General features: G+C 42.3%; 1 protein-coding gene across 5 annotated transcripts in view; it reads left to right on the top strand.

Annotated features, from left to right (window-relative positions):
- Window positions 1–2,592: 2,592 nt before the first annotated feature.
- LOC145414131 (aldehyde dehydrogenase, dimeric NADP-preferring-like) overlaps window positions 2,593–17,588 on the top strand; it is a 51,964-nt gene continuing 36,968 nt past the window's right edge. For all 5 annotated transcript variants that reach the window (XR_013899831.1, XR_013899830.1, XM_080283695.1 and 2 more), the window contains exons 1-7: window positions 2,593–2,604; window positions 8,394–8,439; window positions 9,236–9,379; window positions 11,443–11,538; window positions 12,090–12,210; window positions 13,861–13,961; window positions 16,758–16,921. Coding sequence is in view for 3 of the 5 variants with exons in the window: in XM_080283695.1 (XP_080139821.1) it covers window positions 8,410–8,439; window positions 9,236–9,379; window positions 11,443–11,538; window positions 12,090–12,210; window positions 13,861–13,961; window positions 16,758–16,921 (656 nt within the window). In the remaining 2 variants the exon portion in view is untranslated. The remainder of the gene's footprint in view (window positions 2,605–8,393; window positions 8,440–9,235; window positions 9,380–11,442; window positions 11,539–12,089; window positions 12,211–13,860; window positions 13,962–16,757; window positions 16,922–17,588) is intronic.

Raw genomic sequence — 17,588 nt, 5'->3', positions numbered from 1 at the left:
AGCGGTACTAGGACCCTCCTGGAACAGTGCCTCGCCCAGCAACTCTGGGATCCAATGGGTTAATGGCTGGCAAATCGATCAGAGTCTTCAACCCAATGGAGCCCAGTGTCCCCAGTACTAGACAGAACTGGGAATCTTCAAATCATAATAAAGCAGGGAACCCCCGGGTAGGGACCTATGAGCTTCATGACTATGAGCCGACAGGCTGAGGACGGTACGTCCAGGACCCTCCTGGAACAGCGCCTCGCTCAGCAACTCTGGGATCCAATGGGATATATATTGTATATATACATATATACATATATGCCTACAAGAAAATATCATCCCAAGTGATGTGTGTATCACTCATTCAATGTAGTGCTGTTCTCGGGTGTCTGCCCTTTCCCCTCCTCCCCCCTTTCCTTCCTTCCTCTTCTGTCTTTCTTTACTTCATTCTTTCCTCATCCTTCTGCCTATGGGTGACTTTGCACTCCCTCTTTTGTCTTTATTTCCTTCATTCTTTCCCGTTCCTTCTGCCTATGGGTGACTCTACACTGAATGACAAACCGAATGGTTTCCTGTACACCAGGAAACCATTTACTACACTGGGTGGTAACCAAAAAACCAGATTATGGCACCTGGTGGTTTAGTGGGTAATTGCTGCACTTCAATCAGATTGAGCCAGCAAAGGTTTATATCCATGAGGTGGTTGGGGTTATTACTCACATAATGCCACTCAGGGATCAGTGAGGCTGGTCACTCTCATCTTAAATGTCAGGACCAACTTGCCTAAGCCCTGGGCTCCTTCGCCCCTCATGGGGTAACGTAGGATTTAGTGATGGATGGATGGATGTGTATATCATACAATCTCAGTTTTCTGCATTTGTCTGTCTTTTCCCTCATGTACATAAATAATTAGCAATATTGCAGCTTTGTAAATGTGCATGTACATACGAGAGGGAGGTGATATATACATAACATTGATACATACGCAGTACTGTACCTATCATGCATGTTTGCTTACAAGTTCCTATGGCACACATGAAAGCAGTATTACAATAAAGTCTGAAAGCTTCATGTGTTCTTTCACTTTCCAGTTGTTCACATCATCATCATCTTAACTATTCTCATTACCATCATCTTCATCATTACCAGTACCATCATTCCTGATACTTTGCCTCAATTCTTACACCCCCACCCTCATTGTCACCCAGAGGGAGGGGGGATGGGACTGATGAAAAAGCAGCCTCTAGGCTACTTTGTTCTCACCCCAGCCATAGATTACAAGTGTCATTGCACTTTAAAGACTCATGCTTCTCCCTCTTGAGTGAGATTTCAGTATATCCTTGTTTCCCAAGACATTTCAGTGGGAGTGATGCAGAAACTTCAAATAAAACAAGTTACTGTATACAATAATGTACTTTTTTCTTCCTACACATCATGACTTAGGAAAGTGGGACACTGATGAATGTTGAAGAATTTGCCACTCTGCTGGAGGGGGATGTCTTCATGTAGTTGCACCAATATAGCATGGATGCTCCACTACCTGGCTATTCAAACATTCCTTGGCTCTCTCCCTGTTCCACAAAAGATGGATGGTGGGCTGCAGAGGGGCAACTTCATCTTCCATTCCAATAATTTCATGTTCCTGATGAACCAAGGGTGGCCCAAGTACAGCTCTTTAGGGGGTCGGGATATTCCCCCGATATTTGGGTTGGTTACTAGATAAAGTAGCTAGACATATTTTAGGGGCCATCCCTCTGCCTACACCACTGGTGGAGTATGCTGATGGGAAAATGTCAGAGGTGAAGGGGCATGACGAAACTGTGTTTCACTGAAGGGTGCATTGAGAGGGAGGAGAGAGTAGGGATGAATGGTGGTAGTGGGTCTATGGGGAAGTTATATATTTCAGCCAACTTAGATTGAGCCTTAGGAGTGAGTAACAATTAAAATCTGATCTCACATGCATTGCCTGATTATATAAATCTGACTGCCCTGTCATTCCATGAAAGTAACAGAAAATGCACAAAGGGAAATGGGTATTTTAAAGATGAAGGAAAATTACAAAATAAGCAATACTTTGGCCAAAACTGCTAGGAGCTACGTTACCATTTTAACAGGGATATTCTACAAACCGCCATGTTTGCTGTTTTAAAGGAAACATTTTTAGGTTCACTTACTCGGTACACTTGTGAGTTGGGAGCGGGGCAGTGAAATGGCAGAGGACAGGGCGACGTGGAGGCAGTTTGTCTGTGGCCACCCCGAACGGGATTGAGGCGTCTGGCAATAGATAGATAGATAGATAGATAAACTTCAGTTCCTGTTCCCAGGTATATGTTAGGGAGTCTACATTAAAAAAAATAAAAATAGTCTTTATACATTAGAGATGGTTTTATGATTACTGACTGCATTAGGATGATTACAGCATACAACCAATTTATATTTCTGAGAGAGAGAGAGAGAGAGAGAGAGAGATGTTCTGTTCGACAGTTTTATCAACATGTGTACGATACTTGGGTGCCTCCCCTTCCCCCAAGCCCACAGACAGGCTGAGGCTCCCACGGTTCCACCCTTAGTTAGTGGTGCTTGGTACGTGTTGGGAGTGGAAGCGTAAGCGTTTCTCCGGTAATTACTTCATAGTTTATGTTCTGTTGTCATTATTTTGGTGTTTTTAATGAGTACGAATACTTGAATACTATATTGTGATTTGAAGAGGATATGTGAGGCATAGAGCACATGTTATTTACTGCAAACATTGTTGGGTAGTGCCCAGCTGTCCCAAAGCAGAATTTTTTTCGTGATAAGGCACGATAGTCAAAATTTCATATTAATTTTATCAAGACACAAGTATCTTCACATACCAGACCAACGGTTTGACACCTTGATGGCCAGTGTCATGCATACGGAATGAGTAAAGCAGAAATGATAAAAAATAGCGACACAACCCAATGATTGTCGTAGTGAGACTTTCACTAGAGGCGGGGCTCAAGGGTCACTTGTGCTGCCTGAGCCTTTCCTTGCCCTATTTAGTGCCTGTCTTCCTTGCCATCCCAGTGACATATGCAGCATTTAGTAACAAGAGGGACCAAATATTTCCTTACTTGCTGAAAGATAAGTAATTGATTCATCCAGCATGGTTAGATTCACCTAAGAAGGGGTTGGAAAACATGCAACGATTTTTCACTTTAATTGTGTATGACTTACATTCAATGAGTTATGTATTAACTGTTTCAAAGAACAAAATGATGCACCGTTTCCCCATGCCATCTAAAAGAAATACAAGACAGCTGAAGAAAGGGAGGTAATATTATAGTTTTAACCCATATATATATATATATATATACCATCATCCACTCACTTAATGTAGTGCTGCCTACTTCTTCCTTAGCCTTTATCATTCTTTTTCTGTGCCTGCCATCCTCTCTTCCTATTTCTCCCATCTTTCCTGTCACTACTTAATGCTTTTCTTTCTGTTACAGGTGGCATTACATTGAGTGACAAGCCAAATGGTTTCCTGTAAGCCAAGAAACCATTTACAATGCTGGGTGGTAACCATATAACCAAACCATACGTGCTTTCTACATGTCAAGTGGGTTGGTGGAGGGTTAGTGCCCCTCCCTGTAAAACAAATAACTCAAAGTCAAATGGCCACCCTGTACGGGATTATGGCGTCTGGCAATAGATAGATAGATCCCATTTGGGGTGGCCACAAACAAAACGCCTCCACGTCGCCCTGTCCCCTGCCATTTCACTGCCCTGCTCCCAACTCATACTCCCCTCTCTCATATACCTCTCCACTCCATCCCTGCATCTCATCCTTGGCCTCCCCCTCCCTCTTCCCCACTCCACCTCACTCACATACACTCTCTTCGTCAGTCTTTCACCCTCCATCCTCTCCACATGGGCAAACCACCTCAGTGTGTTCCTCATAACGCTTCCTATCACATCCACATCCGCACCACAACGCTTCTTTATATCCTCATTCGTCAGCCTGTCTCTCCATGTGACTCCACAGGCTCCTCTTAAATAACTCATTTCCACTGCTCTCACTCTTAACTTGTGTCTTTTCAACAACGTCCAAGCTTCACTTCCGTACGTTAGAGTTGGTATCACAATACTGTCATGTAGTAACTTTTTCACTTCCATGCTCACTTCCCTGTTTCTTATCACTGCTTTCAAAGAACCAGCAACCTTTCTTCCCTGCTGTACCCTTTCAAGCACTTCACCTTCCAAACCTCCATCCTTACTCATCACACTACCCAAGTACTTAAACGTACTCACATTTTCCAATTTCTCACCATCCAACCTCGCTGTACATTCACTGACTTCACCTCTCTCAAAGACCATCACTTTACTCTTCCCTACATTCGCCTTTAGATTCTGTTTCTTACACACTCTCCCAAACTCATCCACTAAGCCTTGCAGCTTTCTTCGTCTTCACTTAACAACACAGTATCATCTGCAAACAACAGTACAGGGAGTTTCCAAACACTATCCTCTCTCACCAGGGCCACTCCAACATCCACTGCCCTACCTTGTACCTCTTTTATCACCCCATCCATGTACAGATTGAACTGCTATGGAGACATGACACATCCCTGTTTCAACCCAGCCTTCAAAGAGAAAAATTCACTTAGTTCACCATCCACATGCACTGCAACCTTAGCACCATCATACATACTCTTCACAGCATTCAACAACTTCCCATCTACTCCATATATTCTACATTTCTGAACTTTCTGAGTCTCCTACCTAGGTTAACATAGCTCTACCAAGCAATAATTCTCCATTTAATGTTGATTTATAAAGTAAACACAAAATCACAGAAATGCTTCCACTCCCTAATTACCCAGTCAACCTGCTTTGTTGCAGCACTGTCCACCATGCACTACAAATGTCACATGCCCATCTCCCTCACCCACAGCCTATGCCTCCATGTAGCAGCTTCACAGCCCCCACTATGAACACACTGTAGCACCAACCGTGGCTCCCCTGTCAGGGCTCCACCACACTTTTGTCAGCGTAGTATGGTCCTGTGGCGTCTTAAACAGCAGCGTCCCTTAATGTCCATTACACTGGTGACGAGCCTGTCCATGCCGGCTCCATGGACTCTCTCCACCCAGGCAACTCTCAGAGGCCTTTAAGACTGTGCCAATCCTTCAGTGGTAGAAATCCCCAGAGCAAAGGAGATGCCTCAGCACAGTCCCACATCTGCTCCACCACTCCCACAGACTTCTACCAATACAGCCTCATAACAGTACTACGGTACCACCACATATCATCAACACCCAACTCTATAGCTCCCCCTACATCCTTTCCTTTATACAGCACCACCAAGAAAGACACATACCTGCTTTTATTAGGCAGAGTTGCCCATTACGCCACAATCACCCACACATGGATGGACACAGTCTACATCTCCCACCAAAAGGCAACACCGCGAGGCTTACCATGCTAGGCCACGAGCTTCCACAGAACAATTCAAATCCATACACATATAGGCCTATAGTATTGTTTATAAAGCTCCAGCATGCTGCTTTCATGCTTCAGCCTTGTGGTTACCTAATGTTGGTTCTTTTTGCTGCTCGATCACTGGCAGCCTCTCCATTTGATCCCTCATCCCTGAGGTCACAGACTATTACTTCTAGTTTAGAGATAGAATACAGTAAATCTTATTGATGAGATGCTTATTATTATATACAGTAAGTCATTATGATATGATGCTGTTTATTATGCCCTACCCTTAGCCAACCCATTCACTTTATTGATGTATTTTGTAGTTTATTTTTACTATCTCCAGATGATTATATTCAGCTACGGAGAGACTTTTGAAACTTTAGGGGTTAGATACATTCTTGATCCATTCCTGTCAGGGGTGCTTGTAAAAAGTTGCTGTGGCGCATGACTGTAGCTGAAGTGCTGTGCAGTTACCGGTACCAGTACTTAGATGTTTTACTACTACAGCTCGTAGCAGAGTTATTATTCATCGGACAGAGCTCAGTTTGGTCTCGTATTGAAGATTAGTAATTGTACTTATTATATTATGTTAAAAAAAGTGATATATACAGAATGAAATGCAAAAAAAAGTGAGTAGAATGTAGCCTACATGCACAAAATTTTACACTTTACACTGTACTTAAAAAAAAAATTGCCAAAAAAAAACTGTTCAGAAGAGAGCAATATTTTTTACTCCATGACATGGCTGAATACATTTCCTTCCCAGTGATTTATAATTTATTTTATTGTATTTGTAGCAATAATACTGCAGAAAAATGAAAATGAACTGGCAGAAAAATTTTTTAGTTTTTGGTGCTCCCACAACAATGTTTTATCTGAAATGCATATAGCAAGCTTATTTTAAATCATAATAACCTCAATTAGGGCTCATTTTGAAGCTGAATAGTTTAACTTTATAGTAGCATATTTAAAACAAGAAAAATATTCGGTCACATCCACCAATAAACCTTGATCTTCGGATGACGGCTTTGGCTGTCATCCGAACGTCTGAACCTCAGAGGCCGATGACAACCAAAACTGTTATTGGTACGTGGAAGGGTTAAGTAACCTGTTCAGTGTATGAGATCATTATGTTGAATGAAATGGTCAGAAAATAGCAACAGTACCTAGAATATACGTAACTAGATTGAAAGGATTAAATGATTCACTATGCTATCACAGTAATGCAGTTGCTGCCACCCCACAACTCACTTATTCATGAAACACAATCACACCACAGAAAATCCTGTCAGCAGAGCCTCAACAGAAGGTGTTTTGGGGAGCACCCAGTTGAAGTTGCTGGTTTTCTGCAGTCTGTTTGATTCACATTCAGATGAGCATGGGGACATAACAGCAACAGCAGCAATATAATAATGAAGTACATGGTCTGTTCAGAAAGTATCCAGCCTTAGGCTCTAGAAAAATAAATAGCTAACCTGTTGAACTAGGACACTAATCCCCCTCAAAGTAGGCCCTTTCTGACTTGACACACGTAGTCCAGCGTTGTTTTCGCTGTCTACATCATTTTTCAAAGTCAGTTTTTGGTGATACCAACTCTAACGTATGGAAGTGAAGCTTGGACCTTGTTGGAGGGACACAAGTCAAGAGTGAGAGCAGTGGAAATGAGTTATTTGAGAGGAGCATGTGGAATCACATGGAGAGACAGACTGACAAATGAGGAAGTGAAGGAGCATTGTGGTGTGGATGTGGATGTGATAGGAAGCGTTAGGAGAAACACATTGAAGTGGTTTGGCCATGTGGAGAGGATGGAGAGTGAGAGACTGATGAGGAGAGTGTATGTGAGTGAGGTGGAGGGGGAGGCCAAGGATGAGATGGAGGGATGGAGTGGAGAGGTATATGAGAGAGTAGGGTGTGAGCTGGGAGCAGGGCAATGAAGTGGCGGGGGACAGGGTAACATGGAGGCGATTTGTTTGTGGCCACCCCTTATGGGATTAAGGTGTCTGGCAGTAGATAGGTAGATAGATTTCGATATCTCTTGCAGGTGCTTTGTTGCATTCGTCATGATCTCTTCTCCTATCCCCAATTGGGAACCCTTCAGTGGAGTTTTGGGCTTAGGGAATATATAACCAAAAGTCACATGGAGCCATGTCTGGAGAGTAGGGAGCCTGTCAGACCTGTGGAATGTTGTGCTTGGACAAAAGTCCCTGAATCAGTTAAGAAGATAGGGCAGGGGCATTGTCTTGGTGCAGCATCCAACTTGTTGCTTTCCAAAGGTCTGGTCTCTGCTGCCGAACTGCATCACTAAGACAGCGGATATCGTTGAGGTAGTACTGTAATGTTTGTTGACAGTCTGACCATCTGGTGTGTATTTGTGATGCACAACATCACAGTTGTAAAAAAAACCTGTCAACATGCTAGTGCATTTCACCTTGCTGCCAACCTGGTGTGCATTTTTTGGCCGAGGCAACCCTGCATGCTTCCACTGGGACAACTCTGCTTTGGTTTCTAGGTCGTACTCATACACCCAAGTCTCATTTCCAGTAATAAAGTCTTCAGAAAGTTTGAAGTGCGATTTGTACACTCCAGCATGTCTTGAACAACTTTCATTTGAGAGAAATCATGACGAATGCAATGAAGCACTTGGACAAGATACCGAAAACTGACCTTGAAAAATGTTTCAGGCAGTGGAAAGAAAACTGGGCTACATGTGTCAAGTCAGAAGAGACCAACTTTGAGGAGGATTAGTGTCCTAGCTCAACAGGTTAGCTTTTTTTTTTTTTTTTTTTTTTTTTTTTGAGCCTAAGGTCAGATGCTTTCTGAACAGACCTCATAGACTGTGTTAGCCCAGCCTTGGGCCACCTTATTCTCTTGGAGGGGGTAAAAAGGAGTGGCTATTCTTCTTCAAGACCTTGACATGTACCTATGAGGAAATTGTCTATTTTTTTTTTTCATTACAGCACTGTTAGCAACTAGATGGCAGAGAAGATGACGGAGTTTGAACAGGTATGGTTGTGGCATGTTTTGTGCCCGTTCAGTATGCTCTCTGTCTGTTTGTCTGTCTGTCTGTCTCTCTCTGTCTGTCTGTCTGTCTCTCTCTCTCTCTCTCTCTCTCTCTCTCTCTCTTTCTCACACCAGGCTGTCCAATTATATAAACATTCTTCATCTCCCTCTCAGTCCCTTGAGAAGATGGCAGTCTGCAGGAGAAGGATAATTTCAGCCATTGGTTCACTGGGTTCACATTTGAGAAAAACTTGAGTCCACAAGAACAACACAGCAACGAAATCATCAATCCTAATGAACGCAGGCAAAATGCTGCTATAAATAAAACAGCTTAAGTGAGACATGTGAAAAATTCCAGATAGAGTACTCAGGTCCATGATAACAGCTGTGTAACTGTCTTCTGCAGTCATTCTCATTGTCTTTTAACCCAATTTTTCCAAGCATCTTGGAAAGAGTAAGTCTTGAATTTTGATTAATTTTTATTAAGTTTTCACTGGAAGGGATGAGTCGTGCAGGCTCTCATTTTTTCTTTGCATTCAGAAAAAAAAAAAAAAAAAAAAAATTACCCTACCAATGCAGAAGCTGAAAATTTAACTTACTGTGGTGGTCTTGTGAGTAAATCATCCCCATCAGAAATGATAATCTTCCAAAAATTCTAGCCCCTAGAGGTGTCCGGAGGTTTTGCAGTCTCGCATTGCCTCAGGACCATGGTATACAGATCAAAGTGGGTAAAATGAGACTGAGTGTTACTGTTTACTCTAAGCATTATTGATGTCGTAGGGAACTGTTGTTTTGACAGGTGGTGAACAAGGCGCGGGAAGCATTTTTGTCAGGGAAGACACGGAATGTTGAATTCCGCAAGAAGCAGCTGAAGGCTCTCCAGCGCATGTATGATGAGAATGAGGGTGCCTTCTGTACTGCACTTGCAAAGGATCTCAGGAAGGTAAGTAATGTTCCTGTTGCAAAACTGGAAGGTACTGAGTAAAGCCATGAGTGTTAGTGTGACAGTTTACCTTCTAAATGCATGGATATTTGGTTTCCAGAAACCCTGCAAGTACAGGTTTTCCTCATTATTGATGGGGGTTTTGTTTCAAAGATGCTGTCAATGCACAAATCTCATTGATACTGATTTTCAGATTGCTGCCATTATATAATCATTACAGTGTATAATTCTTGCACAACCACAGTACAACTCACCTTAGGTTTACAACTGCTGTACTGATTTCTTGTGTATGTTCACAGCTGTTCATTCTTGGTTAGTTACTTCTTCTGTTTATATTAAAACATCAGGTGCTACATAGGGAAAAGAGGTGCCAAGCATCCAGCACACTGGAAAGTGATGTGGGAACATCTTGGAAATATTCATAGACCTGCTTCAGGAACATGTATGAATATGCACAGTACAGAACAAAATGAATAGTACAGTAATAAGAAATACTGGTACATTTACAGTAAAATCAAAATAGAAAGTACCTGTAACTGTATACCTGTACAGTGGGGTTTTCCAATGTACGAGAATTTTGTCGACAAAATGTATATACCACATATTGAATATTTTGCATATTAGAAACCATTGAATCTCCACATGGCCAAAGCACTGAGGTGGTTTGGCCATGTGGAGAGGATGGAGGGTGAAAGACTGACGAAGAGAGTGTATGTGAGTGAGGTGGAGGGGGGAAGAGGGAGGGGGAGGCCGAGGATGAGATGGAGGGATGGGGTGGAGAGGTATATGAGAGAGGGGGGTGTGAGTTGGGAGCAGGGGAGTGAAATGGCGGGAGACAGGGCGACTTGGAGGCGATTTGTTTGTGGCCACCCCAAACGGGATTGAGGCGTCTGGCAATAGATAGATAGAATCAATGGACTGTATATTGTCAACACCTCACCCTGACTTTGACATTTACAGTACTTCCCCATTATTGACTATCATTATAAGAAAGACTGTTGGTCCAAGAAAGATAACAGAATAGTGAAAGAAGTGTGCTAGGTAGTGCTCCATTTGTGTAACTCAGGGATTAGCAGCAATACTGTGCCTGTCCACGTGCTGACCTCTGTAAGTCTTAATGCTTCATAAAATCTGCTCCGTGTCCTTGAGAATGTTCCTCACTGTCAGTTCACCTAAGCCAAGGTCACATCCAGTGTTTGATCCTTTTACCTTGCTTATTCAGCTCTGTAACTTTAATTTTCAGCTCTAAAGTGATCCTCTTATTCTTGGAATGAAACAGTGGGGCCATGATGTAACAGGTGAGCAAGAGTGGGTCTTGTACAGTACTAAATGCACCACAGTGTGTGAGCGAAGCGCAAGCAGATGTAGACTGAGAATCTCGAGACTTAACTTGAGAGACGCTGTGAGGGAGGAGAAGGATGGGAAACCGATTAGCCATCTGGTAGTGGCTTCAGATACTACCATTTTGAGCGAGAACACCGGTTTTCCCATGCTTTCAGACAACAGATTCATATTTTAGAATCATCTATCTATCTATCTATCTATAGCCCGATGCCCTAGTCCCACAAAGGGTGGCCGCAGACAAACCGCCTCCAAGGCGCTCTTGTCACCCACCATTTGACTGCCCTCCCCCCAGCTCACTCCTTCCTCCCTCATATACCTCTCAGCTCCATCCCTCCACCTCATCCTCGGTCTTCCCTTCCCTCTCCCTCCCTCCACTTCACCTACATGCACCCTCTTAGTCTTTCATTCTCCAATCTCTTCACATGTCCAAACCACCTCAGTGTGTTTCTCCTAATTTTCTCAACAACATTTTGCTTATTAAGAAATTTATTTTTTTCCTGAGCTGAGTTCGCATATTAAGATCCCACATATTGGGAGACCTCACTGTACTTAATATTCTAAACATGCATAAGTTTGTACAGCATGGTGCATTCATTATGGCTGAATATGTGTTAATGATTGCAACAAATACAAAAAGACCATCATTATGACAGGGTTAAAGAATGAATGCTTTGTCATATGGGGTAATGATGCCTTGATTTTTGTGTTTTTCCCCACAGCCGAAACAAGAGTCCATTTTGCTTGAGCTGAATTTGCTGAAGGATGACCTGAGGTTTATGCTGGCCCGCCTTGATGATTGGGTCAAGCCAGAGAAGGTGTGTTTGTCTTCACTGGGTTTATCATAATCAAGTGCACAGTTTAACTACAGTAGATGCTAAATTGCACTAAATGATTTATTTATGTGTGCCAAAAAACTACTTTACTAAATGAAAATTGCTTTAAAATAGAGTTGTGTTCCAGCAGCAAATGTGTTGTTCTCAGGTTCATCATTAAAAAAAAAAAAAAAAAAAAAAAAATCAGGGCTGCAAATGACTTATATGTATCAGATACGATTGGGTATATGTGTATTAAAGGCCAGATGCAGTTCAGAGAAATAAGTGAAATAATGAGACAAATGCTTTTGTGAACTATTTCAGTATTCTTCACTGCACATCCTGACCACTTAGTACTAAACAGTGAGGCATGTTAGTTAATGGTGCAGAACATATTTATTAAAAACATATTAAACAAGGAATTACCGTATCCTTTATAAAGCAAACCATCAGATACCTTTCACTAGAGCACTAAAAGGTAATTAAAATCATCTGGCTAATAAAATCAGAAAGACTGTATTGTATAGAACAGATTGTTCTCTCCTCATGTGCAGATTGGAACCAATCTTGTTACAATGTTTGACCAGCCAATAATCTACCATGACCCTTATGGAGTTGTGCTGGTGATGGGAGCATGGAACTACCCCCTCCAGCTGCCTCTGCTACCAGTATCAGGTAACATTATGAAGTGGAGAGAATATTAAAATAATCACAGCCAGTGCCATTTAAGCACTTTCATTCTCAAGTTGTAAGCCATGAAACTTGCATCCCTCCTAAAAAAATGAGTGATAAAAAAATGCCCAATTCTACATGAGAGTACTGTAGCCTGCATCAGTAACGCTTCTCCCCTGCCCAACGCTGTACATTACAAGCATATATAAACACACAGTCACCACAGCCATCCAAACTTCCAGCCAGGTAGTATCTTTCACAAACCTTTGCCAGATATCCACCTCTCAGAAACTACCCCACCCAGTGAAACACAATTGCACCTAAACGTATTGCATATGTTCACCATCCTTCCCTGGTACAGTACCGATGCAACATAAACTCACAATCAACTATGCACACTTTATAATGTACTCGCCACACAATGTGCTGTCAGGGCACAGACAATCCCTCAGTACATCCTCAATGAAGGATTTCTGGGAACGACCAGTTGAGGCAGCTGGTTTTTTGCTGTTTGCTAGGTTTATGTTTAGATGAACCTGAAGTTGCCTAATAACTACAAGCTGTAGAGGCCCAAGATAGGCTACTGTAGTAGCTATCTGTAGTAAAGGGTGGATGGCCAACTTATTTCCCATGATGACATTAGACAATGGAGAGATCGCCAGCCATGTCTTGGGGATTGAGCCCTTGCACATGGCTGGAAGGTATATGACTAGGGTGCTGTAACAACTCAACCGGCAGTCTGTGGTAATTTGTGGTGCAGTTGGCATGCATTTAGAAAATGAACCATAAATCATACAGTGTTTTGATTGACTACTGAAGAAAACTCAGCTGGTTTTCTTCAGCAGGGAGTGGTTGGAGGAAAATGACAGTGATTAGATGATGTGTAGTGCATCCTTGAATGTGAAGCCTGGGGTAAGTAGGATTGCAATTGAAGAGTTGAGAGGATAGATGGGACTTGAATGTATTGGTGTTGTGATGAGGAGTACATTGAGATGGTTTGGTCATGTTGGGAGGATAGAAGATGATAATTGGGTGTGGAAGGTGAGAGGTGTGAACGGTGAGGGTATGGTTGCAAGAGGCAGACCAAAAAAGACCTGGGATGAGGTCATAGAGTGTTACCTCAGGGATAAGTGACTGAATAGGGAGGCTGCTAGAAATCAAGTAGGCATGCATGTAAACAGTAATGGGGAGTGAATTTTTATATCCAGCCAGATGATAGCTGATGTTCATATTGAAAGGTTTTGCAGATTCTTGCATGTGTCAGCCAAGTTTGCCTCAGAGCAGCTGTCCATGTTACGTGATCTTTGGCAGCAGATCTGTTCAGCTCCATACTCTAAAAATTTTTTTAAGACCTTACTTTTAAGTCTTGTTAGGTCTGCTTCTTGGTGCTCTGCTCTCCACATTTAGTCTCATAGATCATTTTTCCCAGTGTATCTGAAGAGTACAGTATCAGGTATTGGTAATTTTCATTGCTTCCTATAACAATTTTCATCCATTCATCCATCCATCATCCAATCCTATGTTGCCTTATGAGAAGCAGAGGAGCCCATGGTTAGGCAAGTTAGTCCTGACATTTAAGATGCAGTTAGAAGGGAACCTAACATATCAGTTTGTCTTGGCATTATTAATTATTTTTTGTGATTTGGTGTTCAGGTGCCATAGCTGCGGGTAACACAGTCATCATCAAGCCCTCTGAGATATCACCAGCCACTGCACAGATACTTGCTGACCTTGTGCCCAAGTATCTCGACAATGTGAGTATCTCTAGAATCATTTTAGTTGTTGTTTTAACCCCATCACTATGATGAGGTAGTTTATGAAAGTTATACTGTAGTAAAGGAAGTGTTGATAGTAAAGTCTCGGTTGTATAAGAAGGGTGGAGGGAGTATTTTAGTAACTGACAAGTCGGTGACAGACAACAGTTAAGCTAATACTATTGGTCTTTGTAGATAGACAACTTGGAATAGACAGGGTGGTTTGAGTAGCAATCAGATAGACTAACCCCAAGCAGCTGCATCATGAAAGGGTAATGTGGGTTTGATTTTTACCTCTTGTCTGTTTATTTTGGCAATATTTTTCCCTTTCACATCTCATCATGTTCCTGCTTCTTGTTCTGGGGACTGGGGAAAAAGAATGCAACTCACATATTTCCTTGGTGTTTTAAAGGTCACATTGATAAGAGAGAGAGACTGAGAAAAGCATGTAGGAACGAGTAACTTGGAGATGGTTCTGTTCTGGTTATCCCCTGTTGAAGGTTCCTCAGAGGAGAGGAGAGATTTCAGAGATAATGATAATGATGAAGATGAATTTGGAATTGGACAGTGGACAGAGTGTGGATGTGGATAGACTGAGGACTCACTGTGGAGTCTGGTTAAGTAGATATAGAGACATTATGATCAGTTTGGATATATATAGGCATTAATATGCCAAATGTAATAGTTATAGACATGTAATAATTATAGGCATTAGTATATATCAGCACAATATGTACCACTTGCACAGTATGCAATGTCTAGTAGGGATGTACTCAACCTTTGGCCAGAATGCAGAGCACAAAACATTTTCCAGACAATTGAGAATCCCAACGTGCAGCAAACACATGAGGTATCTGCCGAAAGCTGGTTAGCCCATATGACAGGAAAATTATCAGACATTACACCCACTGAGCAGTATATATTTTTAGAAATTGGAGGTGATAGACAGAGAGCCAGAGAGAACCAGAGAAGACAGAAGGAAGCTTAGGAGATAGGATAGTGTGTGATGTTCACCATCACGATGACAGTACGTGGGTCCATCACTCTGTCCATCACACCACGATATAACTTTGTCACAATAAACCCCGTAACCCAAGAGTGTCTATACTTCACCTCCACTTATGATACAAGATAGACAGAGGGATGCCTCACGACTTGTATTGGTAGCAACGATTCTCCACATCATCCACATGATCGACACTGGTTTTCACCTATCTGTCTGGCTACCTACATACCTCCTTATCTATCCATATTAACATATACTGTAGTCTTTGGATATTCATCATGTATAAAATATATAGGTAACAGGTGGATAGAGCCAGGATTTCGAGGGCTTGAATGATGAGTGAATAGAAGCGTGGCCCATTGAAGTGGGCAAACTTTGAATGTCTGGACATTGCTACTCCTCACTCTGTCCTTGGATGGGAAAGGAGGTCTGGATGATGATGATGTTGATAATGAACAGGTGGCTTGTCATTGTCATTGTTTTTGTTGAGTTACCCTGGTCTCTCTGGCCAAGCAGACCCATCAACCACTGGCCAGCAACCACTCCTGCAGGGCTGTCTCGTGCAGTGAAGTGATATTCTCTTGCAATGAACAATGTCCCACACAGCACGGTGGAGGGAAGAGTGTAAAGGTTTGGTTCCTGGATGCATGCTGCACTTGCATCTCTGCATTCATTTAACAGAGGCACCATAGTAAACTCCACATCACCCTGTTATTTGATTATATAGTTGTTACCCGGGATTGTAAATGATTTCCTGAGTTACAGGAAACCATTTGGCATGTCACTCAGTGTGGAGCCACCTGAAGTGGAAAGAAGAGTACTAAATAGTGACAGGAAGGATGGGAGAAAGAGGAAGAGGGGAGGACAGACACAGAAAAAGAATAATAGACATGAAGGAAAAAGTAGTCAGCACTACTTCAAGTGAGTGGCTAATGGCTGTCCTCACCCACAACCAGTAGCTGCAGTAAATTGATAGATGAATTAATAGTACATAAAGAATTGCATAGACAGGCAGATAAATGGATAGACTGATGCAGAGACAGCCAGATAGATTGATAGATAGATGGACAGTCAGAGAAACAAGTGCATTCTGATATTCTTTTAGGGGTGCTACTGCATGGTGAGTGGTGATGTGCCTGTAAATAGACTGATAGAGGAATAACCAGATAGATTGATAGGTAAGTAGACAGAGAAATAAACATTCCTGGTATTGGTGCAGGTGTGTGGTGTGTGGTGTGTGGTGGATAGAACAAATAACATAGCTGGTCAAACGGTTCTTGAGATGGATAGGCAGACATATCAATAGCCAGATACATTGATGGGTGGATTGATAGATCTGCAGATCAAAAATCAAGTATCTTCTATGTGTAGCCAGCCATTTTAATCTGGGAAGGTTCACCTCCATGACATCTTATCCTCTGCCATCAGGCTACCTTCTCTCCAACCCACATACCCTCACTAACTCACTCTTTATCTCATCCCTCTATCTCACACCTATTGATGATTGGGAGTGTGTTACAAACAGCGGAACTGCGCAAAAAATGCATCAGAGAGATAGACAGACATGTAGATGGCCAGCTTAATTGATAGACAGATAAATAGATAGATTGATAGGTAAACAGAGAAGTAAGAAGTAACGTAGTGTTTGCCAACCTTAGATCATGTGGTATAACTAGAGAACTGGTAGATAACAGAGCATGATAGAGGAGTGCTATCAGGCATACCCTTGCGACTAATGTTGCAAGGAAGTGGATGTAAAACTGAAAATGATGATGATGATATTCCCCTAGGAGTGCTACTACGTGGTGTGTGGTGGTGTGCCAGAAACAACAGAGCTGCTCAAACAACGCTTTGACTACATCTTCTACACAGGCTCCCCTGAAGTTGGCAAGATTGTAAGGGAAGCTGCCAACAAGCACCTCACACCCACCACACTGGAGCTGGGTGGCAAGAGGTTAGTTCAAACTGTTTCAGCAGACACACAATAACAATAACCCAACCCAACCCAGTCACATGCAAACTTGGTGGGAAAGGCAGTTTCAATACAATTTCAGCATGTAAATGATAAGAACAACTCACTCCTCTACCTTCTGATCAAGGTATGTTTTCTCATCAGCATTGTCGACTTTCTTGCACCTAACCCTGAATTACTGTATTTATTTTGCATACTCCCTCGATGTAGTGCTTCTCTCAGATGACTGCCCTTTCTTCTCTTCCTTTCCTTCTTTCCTCTTCTGTCTTTTTCTTCTTCTTTCTTTTCTTCCTCTTCTGTCTTTCCTCCTTTCCTTCCTTCTGTCCATGGGGGACTCTACATTGAGTGACAAGCCAAATGGTTTCCTGTACACCAGGACACCATTTACTATGCTGGGCAGTAACCATATATCCAAATTATGGCACCTGGTGGTTTAGTGGATAAGTAAGGCGCTCCAGTCGGATTGAGCCAGTGCAGGTTTATATTCAAGGGGTGGTTGGGGTTTATTCCTCATGTAATGCCACTCAGAGATGAGTGAGGCTGATCACTCATATCTTAAATATCAGGACCAACTCTCCTAGCCTGGGCTGTTATGCTGCTCATGGGGCAACACAGGATTAGATGATGATGATTCATGATGATTTATTAT

The sequence above is a fragment of the Coenobita brevimanus genome, chromosome 98 (assembly GCF_032717465.1).
Source record: "Coenobita brevimanus isolate Jiangsu-jjx chromosome 98, ASM3271746v2, whole genome shotgun sequence".
Taxonomy (NCBI): domain Eukaryota; kingdom Metazoa; phylum Arthropoda; class Malacostraca; order Decapoda; family Coenobitidae; genus Coenobita; species Coenobita brevimanus.
Note: the sequence above shows the minus strand (reverse complement) of the source record. Positions and strands in the feature narration are given on the sequence as shown.